Genomic DNA, 25,441 nt, shown 5'->3' on the forward strand with positions numbered 1-25,441 from the left:
AAAATTATATACAATGACCAAATCAGGTTTAACCCAGGAATACAAGGTATGACATCCAAAAATCAATTAATATAACACATCATGTATCAAGAGAATGAAAAATAAGAACTGTGTGATCATCTCAATAGATGCAGAATAAGTATTTGATAAAACCCTTTCATCATAAAAACATTCAACAAATTAGAAATGGAAGGTAAGGAAACTTCCTGAACTTGATGAAGGGCATGTGTGAAAAACCTACAGTTGTCATCATACTTAATGGTGAAATACTGTATACTTCCCTCCTAAAAATCAGAAATAAGACAAGGATGTCCTCCTCTTGCCATTTTCTATTCAATGTTACTTTCGAGATTCATATTAGGGCAAGTAGGCATGAAAAAAATAATAAAAGTCATCCAGATTAGAAAGCAATAAACTATCTCTATTTGCAGATGACATGATCCTTACATAAAACACACAACAAAGGATTTAATAAAAGAGATGCAAGACTTACACACTGAAAATGACAAAATATCAAACAAAATTAAAGACCTAAATAAGTGGAAAGATATCCCAGATTCATAGACTGTAAGAATTTAATATTAATAAAATGGCAATACTCTCCCCCAAAAGAGCTAAAGATTCAACACAACCCTTATAACATCCCAGCTGGCTTCTTTTTAACTTCTTTGAAGAAATTGACAAGCTTATCTTTTCAGAAGAGTGAAGTGGCCTCAAAACAGCTCACTGCAACCTCAAATTCCTGGGCTCAAGTGATTCTCCTGGCTCACTCTCCCAAGTAGCTGGGACTACAAGCCCACACTACTATGCCCAGCTAATTTTTCTGTATTTTGTAGAGACAGGGTCTCACTCTTGCTCAGGCTGGTCTCAAACTCCTGGAGCTCAACTAATCCTCCCGCCATGGCCTCCCAGACTGCTAGGATTACAGGCAGGCGTGTGTGAGCCACCACGACAACCCTGACAAGCTGATCTTAAAATTCACACAGAAATTCAAGGAACCCAGAATAGCTGCAACAATCCTTAAAAGAACAAAGTTGGAAGATTTATAATTCTCAATTTCAAAACTTACTAAAAAGCTCTAGTATTTGTCAGTTATGCCAAGGTAAAAAAAAATGGGGGGGGAGGAGCTACAGTAATCAAGACAGTGTGGCATTGGCAAAAGAAGAGACATAAAGATCAACAAGGTTAAAACACCAGAAATAAATCCATAAATCACTGAGCAATTGCTTTTTTTGAGAAGGCAATTCAAAAGGGAAAGAAGTCCTTTGAACAAATGTTGCAGGAACAACTGAATATGCACATGCATAAGAAATGAATTTGGTCTACCTTGTACCACACACAAAAAATTAAATCATTCAAATACATATTATAAGTAACAAAGTAGTTTGGACTTAAAAACCATCAGATTATTTTAAACTGCTGTCCCACATTCAACCTTCCCTTCCACCATCAACAATCATCCATATAATCCAATGTCAGGATTAAAGGGTCATTCTCAAGCATGTTCTTACCCTGCACAAGCCTGCAGACAGGCCAACATTGTCGCCAGAGTTTCTGGAGGAAGTTGAGCACTTTTGGGCTGGTCTTTCTCTGGGGCAAGTCCACCCAATATAGAAGGGCACCGTCTCTTTAAAAAAGTCATACATGCTTGGATAAAAGGCTCCTGAAAAAGAAAAAAGTCTCTTTGTGTATTTGAAATTGATCTTAACTGCTTTCAGATTAAAAACTGCTAAACACTATGACTAAAATCCAGAATAAATAATACCTTCATTGCCACTTTTAAAGTTCGTTAGCAAATTTTAGCTACCAAAATTTAAAAGCAGAAATAATGAACAAATCTTGCTTACCCCATGCTCTCGAATCTTATCCGTGAGCCACTTGTCAAGTTTGAGGTATTCACGACGTGAAGCAAGTGCAGCAAGGTCAATCACAAAGGCAAAAGGAGTACCGTTTAGCAGCATTGACAAGGCCTAAAGAAAAAGCAACATTAGAAACTACAGGTTAAGCTATTAAGTAAATATCTCTCTGTCGCACTATTTCCTGCTTTTCACAAACAAGTCTAATAAGACATACTGTTAATTTAAACAACTTGGTCACAATTTAAACAACTTAATTCAATCCAGTGGTTTAACATTAGCCCTTAGATCACTTTTTAAAGGAGAATGCACGACTCTACCTTCAAAATAAACTTTATTCTGTGCTTTTTCAAATAATTAAACCCAGAGCAAGATTCAAACCATCAATAATTTATCTTCCCCATTTTTTAAAATGTAAATACAGGCTTACTCTAACCTAAACAAAACTGCATTACCAACACTAATGAACCTAGTAATTAATGGTATCCAGTCAAATAATTTGTCAAAAGAACCTGCTGATTCAGGAAGAAATACACCTAGTTTATCCAATAATTGTATCTCACAGATTACTTACGAAAAAAGCTCAATTATCACTTTAAAACAGCCTTGCAATACATGTAAGACCAATCAAAAACAAAAACATTCTTACATATCTAAAACCATTCTCTTTTCCATCTTTTTGACTTACAAGGCAAATTCTAAATCTCAACTCATTTTATCTAAGAGCTGGTTACATGGGAATTATTCTTAAGACGTGCTTGTTACACAAAAATTTATTTTTTATCACTAATAAATAACCCAGTGTCTTTCTATTCTTCTGAACTCACCTTCAAGTCCTGGGCCACATCAAGTATTCGAGATAATTTGGCCTGATCATACTGCTCCCCTCTCATGTACCATTCTGCCATTGCATGCATGATAAGTTGGCGAATTGAGGGAGACTGTCCCTAAGAAAAGGAGAAAAGCTAAATAGCAATACTGCTAAACATTGTGACAAGTGCTATTACAAATGCCCAGCTAATTTTACTTGTTGGAAAAATCAGGGATATTTGTGCAGACATTAAGTTCAGGTCTCAAACGCTGTGCAATTACAGTGACAGTCTTTATGGGAAAGCCAAGTTACATGACATCTTCAAAATGAAGTCTACTCCTAAGCTTGAGTTATACACTTATTCAACCATCTTATTTTCTCTACATACATTTTCAAATAGAACATTACAAACAGAATATAACATAATATATGAACATGGTTATATCAAGTTTATGTAAGTACTCGAAATTACAAATTACTGATGTATAAATAAAATAAAAACAATTTCAGGTGACTATGTCTCGTGTTGCATAGTACAGAGCTCTATCACTATTTCTGGGAGTGGTGTTTGTGCATACATTTTAAATCTGGCTATTTCCACAAAACACAAATGGTCGAATTTTTTATTTTTATTTTTTCTTTTTTTGGTAATCATTCAATTTCTTTTTTTACCAGCAGGTAGCCTGGTACTAACCTTGAATAATATAAACAGACAGCTGGAACTCGGTAAATATCTCTCGAAGAAGTGACACCAACAAAATTACTATTGCTGTATCCAAGTTATATTCCAGTAACTGCCCTAGAAAGGCAGATGGTCTAACTAGGACAAGAATGAGGAGATGCAGCTCCTTTCAGACTGACCCCTCCCTTTTTTCCCCTGAGACAGGGTCTCAACTGTGTTGCCCCAGCTACTACAGTGCAATGGCGTTATCATAGCTCATTGCAACCTCAAACTCTTGGGCTCAAGCAATCCTCCTGCCTCACACTCCCGGAGTTGCTGGGACTACAGGCATGCACCACCACGTCTGGCTAATTTTTCTACTGTTTGTAGAGGTGGGGCTCTTGCTATTTGTTCAGTATGATCTCCTATTCTTTAGCTCAAGCAATCCTCCCTCCTCGGCCTTCCAGAGTGCTAGGATTACAGGCCATGAACCACCACATCTGCCCCAATTAATTTTTAAAAAGCACTTGTAGGTAATACAAACTACTGTAAGAATAGTTAAAGAAAAAAAGTAACATGGGGGGCTGAGGTGGGAGGATCACTTGAGCCCAGAAGTTCAAGTCCAGCTGGTCAACATAACAAGACCTTCCTCTCTTTTTCCAAAAAACAGAGAACAATGAAAAAGGGCACTTGAAGTAAAGGGGAAGATAGATGACTGCTATTAAGGTGGGGGGGGGGGGGTGCGGAAACCAATGGACAAAAAGAATATTTACTTGTCCAATACATTCTACAAAATTAGGGGTGAAAAGTACGAGGGCTTGAAAGGCATTTCGGCACAAACTAAAATTAAATGTAAATGCTGAATTGAGATAAAACTGAAAATAATGCTAATTAAATGGAGCTGTGATCTTCTCCCATTTACTCTTAAAAAGTGACATTGGTACCTTCTGCTCATGTAATAAATGTTTAAGCTCTTAACTGTTATCAAAACGATGCTGATGGCCAGGTGTGTGGCTCATGCCTGTAATCCTAGCACTCTGGGAGGCCAAGTCAGGAGGATCGCTTGAGCTCAGGAGTTTGAAGTTGCAGTGAGCTAAGCTGACACCACTGCACTCTAGCCCGGGAAACAGAGTGAGATTCTACCTCAAAAAAAAAAAAAAAAGAAAAGAAATTATCTTGCCTCCTTGCTCTTTGGGATTATATATTTTAATGCTCACATGATCCTAAAAGATAAAATAAGTTTTATGACAGTATGGCTTCTCCAGAAAGTCACAGTAATTCAAAGAATGACAATAAATTTCTCTAGCTGAAGATCCTCAACACTCCAAAGAATGTCAATTATTTAGATGAAGACATTGTAAGTACACAGTTGTGTCTTACCTGCCCATGCCATGCATAGTGCAAAATAATAGCTGAGTTAGGATGGTTTCCAAGGAAAATTGGCATCAGAGTGGAGATGAGTTCATGGCGCAAGGTATGCCAGGAGGTGTTGATTTGTAGTAAGGCCAATACCAGCATGTCTGGACAGTGTTTAATAGGGAAGCTGAAGAGCTGTTTGACTTGCTCATACTGCCCAACCTCTGCAAGCCTTAGCAGAGATTCAATCAAATCCAAGCTCTTCCTAATAAGAATGGAAGAAAGGTGCTCTCTCAATGAAAATCCAAGTACACAAAATTCATTTTTGAAATAAATGATACCAGCTATCAGGACAAAACCAAGTTGCCGCCGTGTTTTAATATTTGATACTTAATTTAAATTATTGCTGTTTCTCTCTATAACATATGCTGCTATGCTTCCAGATTAATTTCAAAGGCAGTCCAAATTAACAGAGAATAACTGATGAAGGAGAGGACAAAACCACTGAACATCTGCATAATCATGGATCCTGCTTACCAAAAGCTATCACAGATGCTCGTAATCAGGATGAAAAAAAGAAACAAATCACAGTTTAGAAATAGTCAACCCAACTACACACATAGTCATCCATAGTCATCGTAATCTACATACAAAAAAAAATTCTACCAAAAACACATCCTGAACACTCACTTTAGTAATGCAAAGTTACAACTTAGGTGTCTCCTCATGTGATGTAAGTGTGAAATCCACAACACCTGCTATGAATTATTCTTGCCAAGAAGTTGGACCTGGTTGGCTTTAATTGAATATCAAGATATTAACACTATCCTTAGTCCATAAAAAATAGGAGAAAGAGAACAAAAGAAACACCATGAGGAATCAAGAAAGATCATAACGTGGGGTAGACCTGAGGACAAATTCTCCATCAAATCAATGGCAAAAAATAAATTTAAAAAAAAGAAAGAGGGACTTTCCGAATAAAGAAACTATGTGGACCTCGTCTGGATTCTCAGTTGTAGAATCTATTAAAAGACAATGTTCAGCCAATCATGAAAACAAATGTAGACAACTTGCTGTACTAAGGAACCAGTATTTGTTAAATGGGATGTTGACATGTTTTTAATATGGAAAGAGGCCTTTATCTGTTAAAATAAAATGAAAAAGATGTATTTCTATACGCATTAGGCTCAACAGGAAAAATCAGCCAATCCAATGATATAACTAGTGATAACAGATGAAAAACAATTTTATCCACCAACACCCTCTATGAAAACTTAAGGTAAGTAGGATCACTGAAAATACTGTTTCGTTTAAACCTGTTAACTATATACTTGGCTCATGATTAATTTTATATTTCAAAAAAGATGTGACCCTTTAAAGATTTTTAAAATCTACATGAGAGTGTTTACCATGTGGCAATTTCTCGATTGTCATCCTCCGGTGGTGCTTTCAGAATATCAGTGGCAACAGTATGACAGGGATAATCCGCAAAACAGAAGATTTCTGGATTTATAAGGGAATGCTGAATGAAGGAGAGCTGGAACAAAAGAAGAAAGTCTTTACCACCACACAATTGTGAATGGCAAAAAAAATTCAAAATGTTTTCATCAGGCTAATCCCAAAGTTATTAGAATGACAATTTCCCTTTTAAAATATTAATTGTTTGCCCTTTGAAAATTTAGACAAATAAAAAGGTGCATGATGAGATGGCCTTGGAGACAAACAAGATTAAATTACTGGGAAAACAGCTTGATTGTTATACCTGAATGGAGTCTTACTGGTTTAAGACTATGGTTAAACTCTGGTTAAACTATGGTTAAACTCAGACTAAAACTATGGTTATATTCTTTCAATATTTATGACACTCCATTCTCTTCTGAGCTGCGTAAAACAAACTCTACTTTAAAAGAATATTTCAATCAATGAATAGATAGCACTACATAAAGAATAAGTCACTATTTTGTTCCCCTTCTATAGCTAAATACCAGTCACTTACCTGGCCTTCTGCATGTTTCCAAGGTCTATATATGAGGTCTACTGGGAATACTTCCATACCCAAACCCCTCTGAATGCCATAAACCACATTATGAAGCCCTTTACTGTCACGAATTTGAAATCCAGGATGGTCCAGTTCATAAGTTACTTCCTTGAAATTCAAACTCGGGTTCTAAAAAAAAAAAGCAGTTTAAAGTTTAATGAACACAAAGCTTTATCCAAAGGGCCAAATTAAATCTGAAATTCAATCAAGATGTTCCTCTTATAAACTCAAATCACCTGAATTTTTCTGGCATTTTGAAAGAGATATGAAGGTCAATTCCTAATATTCAAAATAAACTGGCTCTAAGAGCAAGGCACTCCAACCTTCAGTTCAGGACATACTTCTAAATGTGTGAGTACTTAGGCAGGAACCCTCTCTTCCCCTATTTAGTCCAATAACAGGACCCATTCCAATATGGCAAATGAATAACTCTTCGCTCAGAGCTGTCTTTCCACCAAGATTCTACTGTCTTGGAACAAAGTGGCAAAGATAAATCTATTATCCCAGACTTTTTTTTTTTTTTGAGACAGAGTCTCACTCTGTAGTCTGGGTTAGAGTGCCGTGGCGTCAGTCTAGCTCACAGCAACCTCAAACTCCTGGGCTCAAGCGATCCTCCTGCCTCAGCCTCCCAAGTAGCTGGGACTACAGGCATGTGCCACCATACCCAGCTAATTTTTTCTATACGTATTTTAGCTGTCTATATAATTTCTTTCTATTTTTAGTAGAGACGGGGGTCTCGCTCTTGCTCAACCTGGTCTTGAACTCCTGGCCTCAAGCGATCCTCCCGCCTCGGCCTCCCAGAGTGCTAGGATTACAGGTGTGAGCCACCACGCCCGGCCTCAGACATCATTCTTAATTAACATAAGATCTCCTTTAAAAGCATCCCAATGTATGCATCAATGGTCTAGATTCTTTATTTCTCAATGACTAAAAATTCTATTCAAAAGATGTTTTCTGGAAAAGGTATTCAAGAAAAGCAGTCTGAGACTCAAAGAAAAGCAGAGGAAACAAGTTTATAAAAGGTAATTATACAAAATACCCTGCACAAAGTTGTGTGTCTTATGCTTGAAAAGAAAAAGGCAAATAAGGAAACGACATATGTTGGCAGAGTACAATTTGTATCTAAAGCTCTAACCATTCTTTGCCAAAGTGTTCTGAAGGGGGGCAGGGTGGTAGAAGAGTTCTAAAGTGACTCCGTTCAAACCATGAAAAATTTAAAACTTGGCTTGTGCTTGTATATGGTACAAAACAATCTTCAACTGTGGTTTTCCTAAGGAAATAACAACTTTCAGAAAATAATTTTTTTTAATTTGTTTTCAAAGACTGGTTTTTAAAAAACAGTACCATAAATTTACCGGTAAACAGCATTATCCTAGATAGAGATAGGTTTGATAAATCCACAGTCATGCTCATCCTTGACAGACAATCAAAAAACCAAATTATAAACCCAATGTGTATCTAAAATTGTCCTCTGGTCAAAAATTGTGTGGAAAACTCTAACAGAGTTCAAGAAGAAAAAGGAAGGAAGAAAGGAGGTTATTAATTCAACTGTTTAAAACCCCAGGGCAGGCACTCAATTTTTTCACTCTCTATAAACAGGAACAACAACAAAAAAATAGCTCCAGATATCATGGGATAGTCTTCTTGTCTACAATTTTTAAAAAGAAAATGTTTCTAATTGGGTAATAAAGAACAAAGACAGAACTGCTGAGTTAAAAGGGCATGTCCTTACTTTTGCATGACAATCACAAGGATAAATATTAACTCCCTAAGTGGTTATCTGTAAGTGATAAAACTGTGGTTTTTATACTTTTCCTAGTTTTGTGCTATGATCGTGTATTATTTTTGCCTTCTATTACTAATGAAAAATTGTCTGAACAAATCCATCTACTATTGAGAAAACAAAAAGAAAACACATTGATATCCGTGGCAGCAAGGTCATATAGAGAATAGCACGCTGCTTCTGGTCTGCTGCCCGCTTAAAAGAAATAAAATAACAGCAGAGAGCGAGCGAACCCCATGCTTCTCTGTAACTGGATTTTACCCTTAAATTCCAAACACGTGAAAGTGAAGATGAGAAATAGGACAGATATATCCTATCTCTGGACACGTGATTTTAAAATGTTATGATTATGTATATGTAAGTCTTCTATTATATTTTGTTGCATGACATTTTATGAACAAAACTGAAGATACTACATCTTGACACCACTACTGTTCCACTGACTAAATTTTATCACTTCCTTTAAATATCTAAAAGTTTCGTTTGTTTTATTTAAGCATTTCACTATTTTAGTGGAGGTACTTTATCTGTTTAGTTTGTAGATGATCCAAAAGTGCAACTAATAAGATAAATATGAATTTTTATTATCCTTATCCACCATACAGAGTTTGCAGGATTTTTGTTATACCTACCAAAAAACATTCAGAAGGCCTTCCTTCTCAGTAATTCTTTAATCATTACTTTGCAATACATTAGCCCTCTCCACTCCCTGCAAAATTAGACAACTCACCTAAGCAGTGCCGCTTAGAACTGCAAGCCAATAATCCCCCCCCCAAAAAAACCAGAATTTGATTATGTACTATTTCCAGTGCATAATTAACTCAAATACTTCATTCCTTTCTTTTTCCCAAAAGACTATTCTAGCGCAGCAGTAAGAAGGGCATAATGAGTAGAATAAGCAGTTCAATCTGTAACTCACTATGATCAATCAAGATAATTCACAACCTTTCTACCAGCGCCATTACTTTTCGAGCCAAAGAAGTTGGAGAATTACAAAACACTGCTGCTCTTACACAGCTGGGCATTTTATTTATTAAAATTTGCCTTCTTTGGGCTATATCTTACTAATATCACGAATCAAAAACCATGATTACAGGTACTTACCAGTTCTTTGAGAACATCAATCAAAACTTCCACATTCCACGTGTGTGCCTGTGTTCCATCACTTTTATCCTTTCCGTCACTCCAGATACCACTGCCAGGAGCAGAGATACTCTGTAGAAGTAAAACTTGAATTAAACAAATCCAACTACTTAATGTGTTCAGTTTTGGTTGGTAGAACAGTCATAGTGTCATTTAATGAATAAAATAAACAGGACAGGATATTAACTCACTTGGCAAAAGAGCTGAATTCAACACACCTGTAATGGAATACCATCTGTTAATCCTGAATGAGTTCGAGCCATCATTCCCAAAACCCTTGCAACCTGGGCAGCTGTGACCTCCCGAACACCAAACTGCATGATTATATTGCGACATTCTTCAATACTGAAAAAGAAATGTAACTTCAGAAAAATGCTACCATCCTCAAAACCAAGATTACGAAATGGTAGTATATTAAATGAACCCTTGTGTGAAATCATACATTTCACTTATACAAATAGAATAAGCTTCATTTCTTGTCACTTTTATACAGCTAGGAACGTAAAAATCACCTACTTAAGATAATGGAAAAAAAATTTTTTTTTTTTTTTTTTTTGAGACAGAGTCTCACTCTGTTGCCCAGGCTAGAGTGAGTGCCGTGGCATCAGTCTAGCTCACAGCAACCTCAAACTCCTGGGCCTAAGCGATCCTACTGCCTCAGCCTCCCGAGTAGCTGGGACTACAGGCATGCGCCACCATGCCCGGCTAATTTTTTGTATATATATATTTTAGTTGTCCATATAATTTCTTTCTATTTTTAGTAGAGACGGGGTCTCACTCTTGCTCAGGCTGGTCTCGAACTCCTGACCTCGAGCGATCCACCCGCCTCGGCCTCCCAGAGTGCTAGGATTACAGGCGTGAGCCACCGCGCCCGGCCAGATAATGGAAAAATTTTAAAAGATCAGTGGAAGAAAATAAGAGCCAAGAGTAATGATCTTTCACAGTGACATATAAAATTATCCTCAATCCTCAGTGTGAATCAAGTTACTCTTTAAGATTTTAACACTCAAGGTAAGTTTGATTATTCTGATACATACAAAGCCTTGAAAATGAATCCTAACCTTTAGACTTGGCATCTTAAAGTTTGATTAAACAAAAGATACATGTCAGCCACCCATAAAACACAAATACAAAATTTCAAACATAAGTAAGAATGTGGTTTGTATAAGAGTTTTTAAGTCACAGCAAAGTACATTAATGCCCTTAATAACTTACCCTCAGAAAAATAACAACAATACACTATGTCACAATCTTAAGTGCTACTAACAGGGTAAAACCCCAGGCAGGTGAAAGTTCCATAAACCCTTGCCTGAATGTTCTTTTCCTCCCCAAAAGCTAAAATATGCCTATCCTACAACTAGTCTAGAAACCTCTGGTTCCTAAATTCAAGAAACTGGTGGGGTCAAGGACATAGCAATTTAACACCCAGGATGTATACAGTTGCCACCAACACTAGTATGTAGAAGATTAACATTTGGAAGCAAAAATCTTGAGGCAAAAGTTGTTAACTCTAAGGAACTTGTTACAGGAATTACATCATGCTTGGTACAAAAATAATCAGAAGTTTAATCGTGTCTTAAACCAACCTTGCACAAAAGCCATAGCCTACTTCTTGCATGAAATCAGCCAAAGAGCTCTCCATCATGGTTTTAGCTACCCCTCCAGAATCAGGCAGGATCCTGTCCATTAGAATGTCCCGTTTTTCAGGGTATAAAAGTGGTGCGAGCACCACGGGACAGCGTTCTTGGGGAAAATCTGAGGGAGGAAAAAGGTTACAACTGCTATAGTGATTAAAAATAAGCAATCTTCTTTTATTTTCTCCAAACTTTGTCCCCAAATTCATAATCAAAGCAAAGTTTATTTCATGTTATTAAACCTGCTAGCCCAATTTATGAGTTCAACACCAATTCTAAAATTTGAATCTTTTTATCACAAAGATTGCTCAGTGGTATACTTTTAGCTTTTAATATGAGGATTCCAGTGTCAATTGGCCAATTCACACCCTAAATATTACTTTAAATTTTCACAATGGGGCTACCAATTCCCATACAAGCAAAGCATCACAAACCAACAACTAGAATACCACAATTTCACTGACAAGAAGAAAGCTTCCCATCAGTGAGAAAGTTATTGCAGTTTAAAATTACACTATATAAACCTAACGAAACAAAAATAACAGTGAGAATGGATATTAGTATACTATCACCAATTTGTTTTTGTTTTTGTTTTTTTTGGGGGGGGGGGCGGTTTTTGAGACAAGAGTCTTACTCTGTTACCCGGGGTAGAGTGTCGTGGCGTCAGCCTAGCTCACAGCAACCTCAAACTCCTGGGCTCAAGCAATCCTTCTGCCTCAGCCTCCCGAGTAGCTGAGACTACAGGCATGTGCCACCATGCTCGGCTAATTTTTTCTATATGTATTTTTAGTTCTCCAGCTAATTTTTCTCTTTTTAGTAGAGACAGGGTTGTGGTCTTGCTCAGGCTGGTCTTGAACTCATGACCTCAAGCAATCCTCCCACCTCGGCCTCCCAGAGTGCAAGGATTATAGGCGTGAGCCACTACGCCTGGCCACCAATTTGTTTTTAAAAGACTCTCTAAAACAAAGATCTCTCTAAAAGATTGGAGGCAACAATGCAACTAGGATTGGGAGGGGTGGGAAGGGAGAAAAAAAGAACTAGGATTTATCTTAGCATTATGCCAACAGCCAAGGAAATAAGGTAGGTATATCCAAAGTGACCAGTTTTTGGAGCTTAAAACAACATGTCACACCTGGGTGTGGTGGCTCATGCCTATAATCCTAGCACTTTGGGAGGCCAGGGCAGGAGGATCACTTGAAGCCAGGAGTTCTACAAAAACTAGAAAAACTAGCCAGGCATGGTAGCACACGCCTATAGTCCCCTAGCTACTCAGGAAGCTGAGGCAGGAGGATTACTTGAGCCCAAGAATTTGAGGTTGCAGTGAGCTATGATGACACCACCGCACTCTAGCCCAGGAGACAGAGTAAGATCCTGCCTCAAAACAAACAAGCAAGCAAGCAAGCAAGCAAACAGACCAGTGTGTAGTCTCCCTAAGGCGGAAAAAAAGACTGCATGGAAATATACCAAGTCTTATCTCTGGTTATATTTATATATCAAGGATTACTGGTGAAGTTATATTCAGTTTATACCTTTTTACAATGAGGCTTTATCATTTTCATATTTTAAATATAAAAGTCTCTTCCTTAAAAGATTACCAACATAAGAAGTAAATCAATGACTCCCCTTATATTCCAATATGCTTTTATCATGAGTGATCCTCCAAGAAATTCATCTATTATAGGCTACAAAGACTCCCTTACCTCTGCGCAGTGTCTTAAGAAAAGCGTCTATCTGCTCCTGTCCAACTCCAAAAGCTCCCTTCTGCCCAAAGAGGAGATGGGAGAGGAGGAGGTGCAGGACCTCTATTGCTATATCTTGGAAGCCACCTTCTTGATTTCCACTGACGTCTGCGTCAATGTAAGAACGCAGAAGATCTGGAAGTTTCTGTTTGATAAACTGGGCAGCTAGAAGTCAGATAAACCAAAAATCACAAATTATTTTTGGACTACAATGGGTAAAAAGTCACAAATACTCGAAATACAGATGGTCACCCTTCTCCTTCACAAACTCACCCCTTTAACCTTTCTAACGTTTTATACCTATCAAGTAGAGCTGTGAAAGACACCAATGGCCAGGGGCTGGTTGGGGGCAGGGAAAAATGGAAAGTTGTTCAATGGGTATAGTTTCAATTTTGCAAGATGAACAAGTTCTAGAGATCCATTAGACAACAAGGTGAATATGGTTAACACTATGGAACTGTACACTTAAAAATGGTTAGGAGGGTAAATTTTATATTATCTGTTCTTACCACAGACAGACAGATATTAATGGGAATTAATCTTAGATTATCTTGCTCTCTAAATCTAAACTATGAAGCTCTATGATTTAAAAACCCATGGATTTTTAAAGTCTCCTTCCTTCAAGCAGATCTGACCCCCAGCTATATTTTCAGAAGAAAAGTAACTTACCAAAACCTCTGAGATCTGAGCTAGAAGAATTCAACAGGGCAAGGCCAAAAATTACCTGAAATAACAAGGGCTAGATTGACCAAAGAGTCATATGGCTGTTTTTAATTCTAATTTTACCTACATCGTTTTTGTTTTTTTTTTTTGTAAAGTTCCCCAAATAGCTGAATACAGTCCTTTTCTTAAATCACTCACCTCTTGTACTTTGCTTAACTTGAGCACTTTACTCAGCTGGGCAAATAAGTGAGGTGCAGGCTTTAAACTCTGAAACAAATCAAATTTTATTTTAAAACGTCTGAATTTTCAAGGAGTTTTAAAAGCATCTGTTTGCCCAAGTATGTATGGCACTATATAGGAGATACATAATTCTGCAGTGTTGCTAGAAATAATACAAAATGTCCTTGAACTATGGACTGACAAGCTTAAACTTTTCACATAATGTGGTTTTAGTAAGATTTCATTATCAAATGAAATGCCTTTCGTTGAGAAAGCTACAGAAGACATCCTAAAGTAACTACTTGAAATCTGAAAATTAAGATACAACATTATGATATCAAGGATTTCCTTTTGAGGAAAAGAGGGTGTGAATGATGAGAAATTACTTAATGAGTGCAACATACATTGTATGCTCTTGACTTCATGACTTACGTAAATATATTCACATAACAAAAGTACACACTTACATAATATATCCATGTAACAAAATTACATTTGTATACCATAAATATATACCAAAAAAAAGGGCCCAGGACCTTTTAGAAAGCCTAAGAGATCACATTTTTAGAACTACTAAGTAATACCAACCTTCTGATAGTGCAATGGATTATCAATGGCATAGGACAGCGTCGAGATAAAATTTGGCTTTGTAATCAGCGATGCACACTCCTGAATCAGAAACTGAGTCTTTAAAAATAAAAAATGAATTTTCATTAGCACTAGCCATTATCTTGCACAAACAGAAGCAGAGGTTCTCAGAACATTACTGTATGATCTAATATTGTATACTGTTTATATACTATCAAAATCAGCTCTTTTAAAATCCCATTAAACTATGTCTATTATCAACAAGTATTAAACCAGCACTTCCACAGAACAGACTCCATTGACAAGATTACTGTAAGAAATAATATTATGTCAAACTGTGGTCAGATTGAGAAATAAGCCAAAGAGACTCAATCCAGGACACGAGATCCCCTCTCTGCCTTACTTACTTGTCAAGCAAGCAGGGCATCCCCACATTCCTGCTTCCTTCAGGCAGGTCTGATCCCCAGCTCTCTAAGCCTGAACTAGGTAGCTGTAATGGTCTGCAGCCAGGCAGGAAAAGGGAAGGACAGAAAAAAGGAAAAGTCTAACACCTTTTAGCCATCCAGCTAAGGTTATTTCTGGATGCTATTTTGTATGTGTCGTTTACTACATACAATATACCCAAAATGTAATTCATTGAACACTTAATTAGAGCTAAGTGGACATAAACTCTGTGAGCCCCAAATACCTGATGGAAATCTTTGCCACTGCTTTTACCATCGCCACTGAAATCCACATGCGAAAATAGGCAGCGTAATAAATGCCTGTCTGCCTCAGGACCGTGCCGATTCACAATCTAAAAAGATCAAAAACATAAGTTTATGGGAGAGTTTTTAAGAACCATGAAAGAGGGTTAAAAGAGAAAAAAGAAAATCAACCTCCAAGGCAAAATCCCATTACATTAAGTGTTCACTTTGGAATAGAGTTAAAGGAATTATTGAGATGGAAGTATTATATTTTATAATTCAATATTCTTAAAATTTTTCCTATAGTCACTGGCAGGAGGAAGAGAAGAAAACTACCAGTAATTATCCCATATTAACTCTGACTTTTGTCAACATCTACACCAAAAACACCAAGTGGTATCAGACAACAGGTAATAGAAAGGTCCTCTTTTCTTTTAAGTTAAAAAAAAAAAAAAAAAAAAAAAAAGCTGGGTGTGGTGGTACACGCCTGTAACCTCAGCTACAGAGGAAGCTGAGGCAGGAGGATCACTTGAGTCTAGGAGTCCAAGAACAGCTTGGGCAATATAGTGAAAACCCATGTTTTAAAATAAGCTAAAATAATTATGGCCCTTGAATGTGTTCTGCAAAAACATAAGGGAAAAAATAATAAAAATAATTTTTTTAAGATTTAAATAAGTTTTTAAATAAAAAAAAAAAAAACATTTTAAGGCAACAATTTTATGTAACTCAAATTCTGAATAGCTGTAACCCTTTACAATCTACATGGCATTGCCCTGAACGAAGCTTCCATTTGCTAGATGACTTCAGTGATTTTTAGCTGCTGCCCTTGAGCTCCATTAGTTTCTTCCTATTTGTCAAATTTACCAGTATTTCTATTTACTATCCCTTCTAAATGGAAAGCTCCAGATAACCAAACATGGCCTGTTGTCTCACTTCCTTTAGGTTTCTGCTCTAAAGTTACCTTACCAGTGAGGCTTTCATAACTACCATCCCTAAAAAAGCAACATGGCCTGCCCCACCATCACCCCTTACACCCTGCTTTACTTTTCTCCACAGTACTAACCATTACCTGATAATTTCTGTTTACTGTCCATTAGTAATTGCATGAGAACAGGGAAATTTGTGCAGCTATGTTCAATTCTGCACATTTAGTCCAGAAAAGAGCTGAGCACACTGTACATACAGAGTAATCAGTTTATTAAATCCCACATTAAAATATTATAAATAAAATACTTAACTATCTACTTTGGGCTAGATATTGTGCTGAGCTTCCTTGGTTTAATCTTCAACAATTCTGCCAAAATTTACTCCCATGGATGAAAAGGGTAAATAATTTTTTGTTTTGGTTTGGTTTTTGTTTGCTTGTTTTTGAGATAGGATCTCACTCTGTTGCGTGGGCTAGAGTATAGTGGTGTCATTATAGCTCACTGCAATCTAAAATTCCTGGGCTCAAGCAATGTGGAAGTAGATACTTAAAACAGACTCCATGAGCCTAACCTCCAATAGTCTATGAGCTAAAGAATCTGGATTCATACTCCAATTCCAAAGCCTATGATCTTCCCACTGTATCATGATAATTATGTGACAGCTGGCTAAGTTATTTTCAGTTTCTGTTATTCCCATCCAGAAAACATGGGAGTTAAGATCAATCTGTACGCTGTCTTCCAGACCTCTGAAAGTTAAAATATATATATAATTAGACAAACAATAAGAACCTCTGCATCTCAAGATTACTGTGAACTCATTCATGATGTACTGGTTTTGTGGGTTCCTACCAATCCTTAATAAAATTCTACAAAAGCAGGGACTATGTTGTCCTATCCCCTAGAATGATGAACAAAGTATTTTAAAAAGCAAATTGCGGGTAGGGGGGCAGCTATTAATAAAATTAAGTAATAGAATCACTTATGCCCCAACTAACCAGACATCTATACCCCTCAAAGAAAAAGATGATCTGGCTCAACCTGTATTTGTTGAGTATATGCTAGGCACTATTGTAGATATCATAAATATAGCAATGGAGGACACTGATACATTCTAAAATCTCCCGAAGTACATTTTCCTATGAGAAGAAAAGTACAGGCAAAGAATTTCTGATAAATTACATGTTACATGAAGAAAATAAAACAGGGCTATGGAAGACTGATGGGCGATGGGGGAAAGTAGTACCCCAAAGAAGCTTTACCTAAAGGTGAGACGTATGAGCAGAGGCAACCACAGATACAGGTTGAAAGAAGAGCAATCCGAGCAGAAGAAAAAGATTCTAATCTGGGAGCCACATATTAAAAATGACATCAACAAATAGTTATGGTGGTAGAAATTCAGAAAATCGTATAGAATGTATAGGAAAACCAGTCATTATTAGGCCTAGGGAAGACACATAAGGTAGGATTAAAAACTTAATTATGTGAAAGTTGGTTACATTAAATAGTAAATCTTATTTAGAAAAAAAGCTCAAAACATTTGATTTTTAGCTCATTGTAAAGAAATTCCTAATAAGGGTGCCCACAAATGGTAATGAGTAAACCTTAAGAGTAGTCAACCAACTTCCACAGTTAGAAATAAAAGAAATCCCCGTATTTTTTAAGTCCTTCTTTAGGAGGAATATTGGTAAAGCAGCATTATCTGAGGAATTGGGCCTTCAACCTCAGCTCCTAAAAATTGCTTTTTAGAAAAAAAAAAAAAAAACACATGGGGATTTTCACGAAAGCTCAAAAAGTTTATATAAAGAAAAATACAGGTCAGGTGTGGTGGCTCACGCCTATAATCCTAGCACTCTGGGAGGCCAAGGTGAGAGGATTGCTTGAGGCCGGAGTTCAAGACCAGCCTGAGCAAGAAGGAGACCCCGTCTCTACTAAAAAACAGAAAGAAATTAGCTGGACAACTAAAAATATATAGAAAAAATTAGCTGGGCATGGTGGCGCACACTCGTAGTCCCAGGTACTCAGGAGGCTGAGGCAGGAGGATCATCTGAGCCCAGGAGTTTGAGGTTGCAGTGAGCTACAATGATGCCACTGCACTCTGCCAAGGAGGACAGGTTAGTATATTTAATGACTTGCTTTTGTTCTGGCTTAGTCTGATCAGACTTCATAGCTTTTTTTGGGCTTGTGTTTCCTTTGTTATTTCCCCTAATTTGCCCCATCAGTTGGGATTTTAGGGCATTCTTTAAAGATTAACACCTGTAATTGTTATTTTCTTTTTTCCTTTTCTTCTTTTTTTTTTGAGAAGAGTCTTGCTCTGTCCTCCTTGGATGATTTACAGTAAGTTTCTTTACCACCTGTCACCAAAGGAAATCAAGATAGTGCCAATAACTAGATCCTTGCTCCCATCCCAGCTCTACATTCCTAATCCTTAAAAGTGACATGGCCAGGCGTGATGGCTCACTCCTGTAATCCCAGCACTCTGGGAGGCCGAGCCAGGTGGATCGTTTAGTTCAGGAGTTCGAGACCGGCCTGAGCAAGAGCGAGACCCCATCTCTACTAAAAAAAAGTTTTAAAGAAATTACATGCACAGCTAAAAATACACATAGGAAAAATCAGCCGGGCATGGTGGCGCATGCCTGTAGTCCCAGCTACTCAGGAGGCTGAGGCAGTAGGATCGCTTGAGCCCAGGAGTGTGAGGTTGCTGTGAGCTAGGCTGACGCCGCGGCACTCTAGCCCAGGCAACAGAGTGAGACTCTGCCTCAAAAAAAAAAAAAAAAAAAAAAAACACCACATTGGAGGTGACAAATACTTTGAATGGATTATTTCCCCAAAGATATGCAAATGAGCACATGAAAAGATGCTCAGCATCATTAGTTATAAATCAAAACCACAAATAGGCCGGGCGTAGTGGCTCACGCCTGTAATCCTAGCACTCTGGGAGGCCGAGGTGGGCGGATCGTTTGAGCTCAGGAGTTCGAGACCAGCCTGAGCAAGAGCGAGACCCCATCTCTACTAAAAATAGAAAGAAATTATATGGACAGCTAAAATTATATATAGAAAAAATTAGCCGGGCATGGTGGCGCGTGCCTGTAGTCCCAGCTACTCGGGAGGCTGAGACAGGAGGATCCCTTGAGCTCAGGAGTTTGAGGTTGCTGTGAGCTAGGCTGACGCCACGGCACTCACTCTAGCCTGGGCAATAGAGAGAGACTCTGTCTCAAAAAAAAAAAAAAAAACCAACAAAAAAAAAAAACCACATATAAAGCCAGCACAGTGGCTCATGGCTATAATCCCAACACTTCAGGAGGCTGGGGCAGGAGGATTGCTTGAGGCTAGGAGTTTGAGGTAAGCTTCTGCAACATACTGAGACCCCACATCTATAAAAATAAGAAGTAGCAGGGTCTTGGTGGCATGTGCCTGTAGTCTCAGCTACTTGGAGGCTGAGACAAAAGGATCGCTTGAGCGATATTTTGAGTTCAAAGCTGCAGTGAGCAGTGAGCTAGGATCATGCTGCTACACTCCAGCCTAGGACACAGAGTGAGATCTTATCTCAAAATAAAAAAACAACAACCAAAAAATCCACAACTGAGATACTACTTCATACTCACTAGGATGATTACAAGTAAAAAAGACAGGTAATAATGAGTGTTAGTGAGGATGAGGAGAAACTGGTACCCTCATGCATTGCTCCTGGAAGTGATGTACTTTCAAAAAGTCTGGCAATTCTTCAGAGCGTTAAAGACAGCATTATCATATGACTCAGCAATTTCATTCTTAGGTATATACTCAAGAGAACTGAAAACAAATGTCCACATAAAACCTTGTAAAACTAACTCTCTGGGAGGCCAAGGTGGGAGGGGAGATCACTTGAGGTCAGGAATTCCAGACCAGCCTGAACAAGGGCAAGACCCCATCTCTACTAAAAATAAAAAAAATTAGCCAGACGCAGTGGCACAGGCCTATAGTCTCAGCTACTCAGGAGACTGAAGCAGCAGAAATGATGGAGCCCCGGAGTTTGAGGGTGCTGTGAGCTATGATGACGCCACTGCACGCTAACCCAGGCAACAGACTCAGACTCTGTCTCAGGGGGAAAAAAAAAAAAAAAAAGACAGATCATACTTCATATAATTTCTATGAAAAATAAAAAGCTGTGAAAAATCCTTTTTAGGAAAAATAAAACAGGGCTGGGCAGGGTGGCACATGCCTATAGTCCAGCTACTCGGGAGACTGCGGCAGGCGCACTGCTTGAGCCCAGAAGTTCTGTGCTGTAGCACACTATGCCCGTCAGGTGTCGGCACTAAGTTGGGCGCTGATATGGTAGCCTCCTGGGAACAGAGGACCACTAGGCTGGCTGAAGAGGGGTGAACCAACCCAGGTCGAAAAGAGAGCATGTCAAAACTCCCAAACTGATCAGTAGTGGGATCATGCCAGTGAATAGCTACTGCACTCCAGCCTGGGTAACACGGTGAAATCCCATCTCTTGGGGAAAAAAAAAGAGAAAGATTGGGATAAAATCTCTTTTATTTATTATGCTGAATATAAATCACTTGAAGTAAGAGACAAAACTTAATTACCTTTCATGTAATATACCCACATGAATTTCAGGCTTTCTTTCCACTGTATACCCAGTCCTTTAATGGTACTTGTTTTCTGACTAGTTTACTTACATGCTGTATTTCCTGCTGGCTGGCTCGGTAGTTTTTCTTGGTTAAATTGTCCACCAGGTAGCTGATTTGAGACAAGGCCAGCGAGAGCGAGTCAAGATTCATTGCTGGTTGGGGCGGAAGCAGGCGGCCGAGCCCGGCGCAAAATCACCATTATTCCCCTTTAGTCACCTCAGAGGCAGGTTAATGCTTTCTTTGTAATTAGGCTATATCTGATGTATGTACAATGTCTTCAGTTCTTCTTTACCAGGGGTCTTACTCTGTTCTGAAACATGGCACCTGAAAAAAAAAAAAAAATCCAGAATTTTAAATCAGGAGAAAAGGAGGGCTGGTCCCAGTACAATGGTGTTTACAACTACTTCATCACAACCAGTTCCAGATTCCTTTGTTCCTTCTCCACTCCCATGCTTCACTTGACTGGCCTTTTAAAAAAAAATAAGAGGCGAGGAAAAAAAAGAGAGAGAGAGAGAGAAAAAACGAGGTCAGGCTGGTGGCTCATGCTTGTAATCCCAGTATTTGGGGAGGCTGAGGTGAGAGGATTGCTTGAGGCTAGGAATTTGAGACCAGCCTGAGCAACATAGGGAGAGCCCATCTCTACCAAAAAAATAAAAAATAAAAAAATTATCAAATTTGGTGGTATGCACCTATAATCCCAGCTACTCAGGAGGCTAAGACGGGAGGTTAGCTTGAGCCCAGCAGTTTGAAGTTTCACTGAGTTATGATCATTCCACTGCACTCTAGTACAGAAAACAGAGCAAGACTCCATCTCCAAGAAAAATATATCAAGGGAAAAGGAGGTTAAACGACCTTTGTCACTGTCTTAGTATCTACAGTGTTACTGAGAACTTAAAAAACTGTAAGCTAGCTCGACCACGGTTGATTAAAATGCCAAGTTTCAAAATTAGGGCAAGTATAAAAAGAAAATTCTACCACAAAAAGTTTTATTTTAGAGCAAGACAACTTTGAGATTTCTAATTTACCAATTCCAAAATTATAATTTCTACTATGTCCTTTGGAAGTAGCAGCAACTTAATTAAAATTAGGATTTCTGGAAAGAAACACTGACCTTATTTTCAGACCTTGTTTCCATGCTATCTGCAATCTATTTATAAGACCCCATTTGTTCACTTTATTCTTTATGTTACTGCTGCAGAATTAGGTAGTTTGGTCTTATAGTTTTAAATAAGGATGTATGTTTTAGGTATCTGAATGGCAAGTAAAGACTGACTTAAAGGCAAGTAAGAACTCCAGAAGCCAAATTCCTTCCTTCATTGCTGAAACTGTTCACTAGGAGAATTCAGAAAGGGAAGCCCAAAGCAGCAGTACAGCTAAAATGGCAGGATGTTTATCAGTTTGACTCCAACCACCTGAGTTGGGGGAACCATTCTGTACAAGCAGAGTGGATTAATAAAATGTGGTATATGTACACCATGGAGTTCTACTCAGCCACAAAAAACAATGGTGATCTAGTACCTCTTGTATTATCCTGGAGAGAGCTGGAGCCCATTCTACTAAGTAGCACAACAATGGAAAAACAAGCACCACACGAACTCACCATCAAATTAGTATTTAACTGATCAACACTTAGGTGCACATACAATAGTAACCTTCATCAGGTATCAGGCAGATGGGAGGGAGGAGGGGATGGGTATTATTCACACCTAATGGGTGCAGTGCACATAGTCTGAGGGGTGGACACGCTTGAAACTCTGACTTGGGTGGGGCAAAGGCAATATGTAACCTAAACATTTGTACCCCCATAATATGCTGAAATTTAAAAAAATTAAAAATTAAAAAAAGGGCAAGCATACAAAACTCTACATTTGTAAAAGAATTCACCAAGATCCACTGAAATACAAAAATCTCTGAATACAAGGAGCTGACCTCATCCACAGCATCATGGTCTGTAATCTCATAATTACACTGCAATCAGAATTCACCATGTATACTCCCACAATATGCTGACAGAGAATAAAAAAAAAAAAAAAGAATTCACCATGTATAGCATAGTAAACTTACAAAAATTAAAGCCCTTGAAAAGGTCAATTAAACTTTTATTTCTAACAGTGTCTTAATGTGGGAAGACTATATTGTTTTATTTATACAAAGCGAAGGTTCTAATGATGCTAATATCTCCATATCCACCTGAAAAAAGAGTAGGAAAGGCTTGGGAATATATCAAGATATTTTTGTTCATCCTGCAGTAATAACATACAAAAAGTTAAAGGTAAACTGTGCTTACATCCCCTAGATATAACTGAACCTGTCTGCCATAAATTCCTATAGCAAGTAGTTTCCTTCACGTTACAGTGGTAGCATATTTTACATATCGGACTAGCAAAAAAAAAAAAAGAAGTTTGAGAACACCCCATAATGAGCAGGATAAGAACAAACAGGACTTACCAAACTATTAAGAGCAGTATAAACTGATACAACCTTTTCTGAAATTCAAGTTAGCAATGTTGTAAAAAGTATTTATTGTACTATCCTTGAACCTGTGATTAATTCCCATTAAGATTGTATCCCTCCAGTTACATTACCTCAAACACTCAAAAGGAAATTGAAAACAGATTTTTCACTGAAGTATTTTCACTTAAGTATTAATATTATTTATCACAGCAAAAAAAGGCAGTAAAAAGTAACTTCTTAAATAAATTATAATTATAGTATATCCAAACAAGACAGCTTTTAAAAAGTGTGAAGTAAAACTATGCAAGAAAGATGTCCATTAAGAAAAAAGGCAGGCTGGGCGCGGTGGCTCACGTCTATAATCCTAGCACTCTGAGAGGCCGAGGCAGGTGGATCGTTTGAACTCAGGAGTTCGAGATCAGCCTGAGCAAGAGCGAGATCCTGTCTCTAATAAAAATAGAAAGAAATTATATGGACAGCTAAAAATATATATGGAAAAATTAGCCGGGCATGGTGGCACATGCCTGTAGTCCCAGGTACTCAGGAGGCTGAAGCAGTAGGATCGCTTGAGCCCAGGAGTTTGAGGTTGCTGCGAACTAGGCTGACGCCACGGCACTCTAGCCTGGGCAACAGAGTGAGACTGTCTCAAAAAAAAAAAAAAAAAAAAAAAAAGCAAGCAAGCAAGCAAGCAGGCAGCATAGAATTTTTTGGTTGAGTAAATAAGAATTTAATAATGGATGCCTCTGAATAGGTACGGAAGCTTTGCCTTTTCACCTCTTTATCTTTTAAATTTGTTTTCCACAATTGTACATTTTATTTTCTAACTTCCTAAACAAAAGTTTACCAAGGAAGGGAGAAACCCTCACAAGAGTGGTAGGGTTTAGGATAAGATTAGAAGATAGACTGAGATTTTGGTAAAATATCAGCCAAAGAACCAAGAGAAAAAATGAATGCAGCATTCCCTCCCCACCTGCCCCCTTCTCTCTCTGTATATGTATATCCTTCTGTTGGCTGCTTCAGAAATCTCTATATCCAAGATAAACCGGGCAGCGTACACATAAATTGATTTTAGGAAAAAATGTCCAAGAAACCACTCTCCAGCCTCCCCAAGTTAAAGGCAAGAAAAAACTCAACTCCAGAAAGTCCTTGACTGAGATGACTTCAGATAAACAAAGAGTATCATTAAAATTTGGTGGGTGACAGGGTCAAAACAGAATCCTCTTATTTAAATCTAAAATGCCCATTTTTAGCATGAAGTATAAACCACAGTATTTTGAATTCTGCAACTTGTGTTCAGCCAAAATGATATTTGAAGCACATTATTTTATATGAATGACATTATTTTACATAATATTACATCTAATATTATTACTATATATTACATACCAAAAGGAAAGTTCTTATTAAATATATTTCACGATAAGAGTTTGCCAGACATACAGTTTCTCATTCCTCAGAAGTTATATCAAAAATGCTGACACAGAGTGCGATGAGCACTGCCTGGGGAATGGACACGATTGAAGTTCTGACTGGGGGGGATGGGGTGGAGGGAGAGGAGGAGTGCACACCTACATGATGAGTGTGATATGCACTGTCTAGGGAATGGACACAACTGAAGCTCAGACTCAGGGGGATGGGGAGGCATGGGCAATGTATATAGCCTAATCTTTTGTACCCCCTTAATGAGCTGAAAAACAAACAAACAAAAAAAAAGAATAATATATGTAAGGAAGAATAAACTAAGAGCATGTGAAATCCCCTCAAAAAAAAAAATGCTGACACAGAAGGAACAAGAGATTTAGTTTTACCATGAAATCGATGCTATGACAAGCCTATTTTAGCATTTTACCATTCTACCTATGGTAAACCACAAATTCAGCAAAATGAACTTCTAAGAAACTGTGAATTCCTCAAACACAACTGAGATTTTAGTACTTCAATTATACCATCTCTTCTAATAAGGGTCCCACGCAAGGGCGACATCTTTTCCACATTACCATCCAAAGACTGGTAAAGATTAAAAATACTAATGTACTAAAACTTTCAACAAACCAATTTTCATTATATGAACAAAGTGATGCATTAAACTCATAACCAATTCTCAGCTCTTTCTGGATCTGTTAGTATGGTAACCACAAAGTGAAGAGAGCACCATTAATAATTTACACCTAAGACAACATGTATATACAGGACATGTTATCACCCTACCATCAGCTTTGACAAAACTGGCCACTCCCACCAAGATGATACATGTACTTATTTTGTTCCTAA

General features: G+C 37.9%; 1 protein-coding gene across 7 annotated transcripts in view; it reads right to left on the reverse strand.

Annotated features, from left to right (window-relative positions):
* Positions 1 to 25,441, reverse strand: part of CNOT1 (CCR4-NOT transcription complex subunit 1) — an 89,014-nt gene that overhangs the window by 42,984 nt on the left and 20,589 nt on the right. For all 7 annotated transcript variants that reach the window (XM_069456482.1, XM_069456483.1, XM_069456480.1 and 4 more), the window contains 15 exons: positions 20,765 to 21,040; positions 15,180 to 15,287; positions 14,492 to 14,590; positions 13,883 to 13,951; positions 13,691 to 13,745; positions 12,983 to 13,186; positions 11,235 to 11,403; positions 9,867 to 9,993; positions 9,610 to 9,720; positions 6,681 to 6,851; positions 6,094 to 6,221; positions 4,709 to 4,949; positions 2,684 to 2,803; positions 1,848 to 1,970; positions 1,512 to 1,663 (listed from right to left, as the gene is read on the reverse strand). In XM_069456482.1, the coding sequence (XP_069312583.1) occupies positions 1,512 to 1,663; positions 1,848 to 1,970; positions 2,684 to 2,803; positions 4,709 to 4,949; positions 6,094 to 6,221; positions 6,681 to 6,851; positions 9,610 to 9,720; positions 9,867 to 9,993; positions 11,235 to 11,403; positions 12,983 to 13,186; positions 13,691 to 13,745; positions 13,883 to 13,951; positions 14,492 to 14,590; positions 15,180 to 15,287; positions 20,765 to 20,866 (1,979 nt within the window). In that variant the 5' untranslated portion in view covers positions 20,867 to 21,040. The remainder of the gene's footprint in view (positions 1 to 1,511; positions 1,664 to 1,847; positions 1,971 to 2,683; positions 2,804 to 4,708; positions 4,950 to 6,093; positions 6,222 to 6,680; positions 6,852 to 9,609; positions 9,721 to 9,866; positions 9,994 to 11,234; positions 11,404 to 12,982; positions 13,187 to 13,690; positions 13,746 to 13,882; positions 13,952 to 14,491; positions 14,591 to 15,179; positions 15,288 to 20,764; positions 21,041 to 25,441) is intronic.

This window comes from Eulemur rufifrons, chromosome 23 (genome assembly GCF_041146395.1).
Source record: "Eulemur rufifrons isolate Redbay chromosome 23, OSU_ERuf_1, whole genome shotgun sequence".
In the NCBI taxonomy this organism is placed as follows: domain Eukaryota; kingdom Metazoa; phylum Chordata; class Mammalia; order Primates; family Lemuridae; genus Eulemur; species Eulemur rufifrons.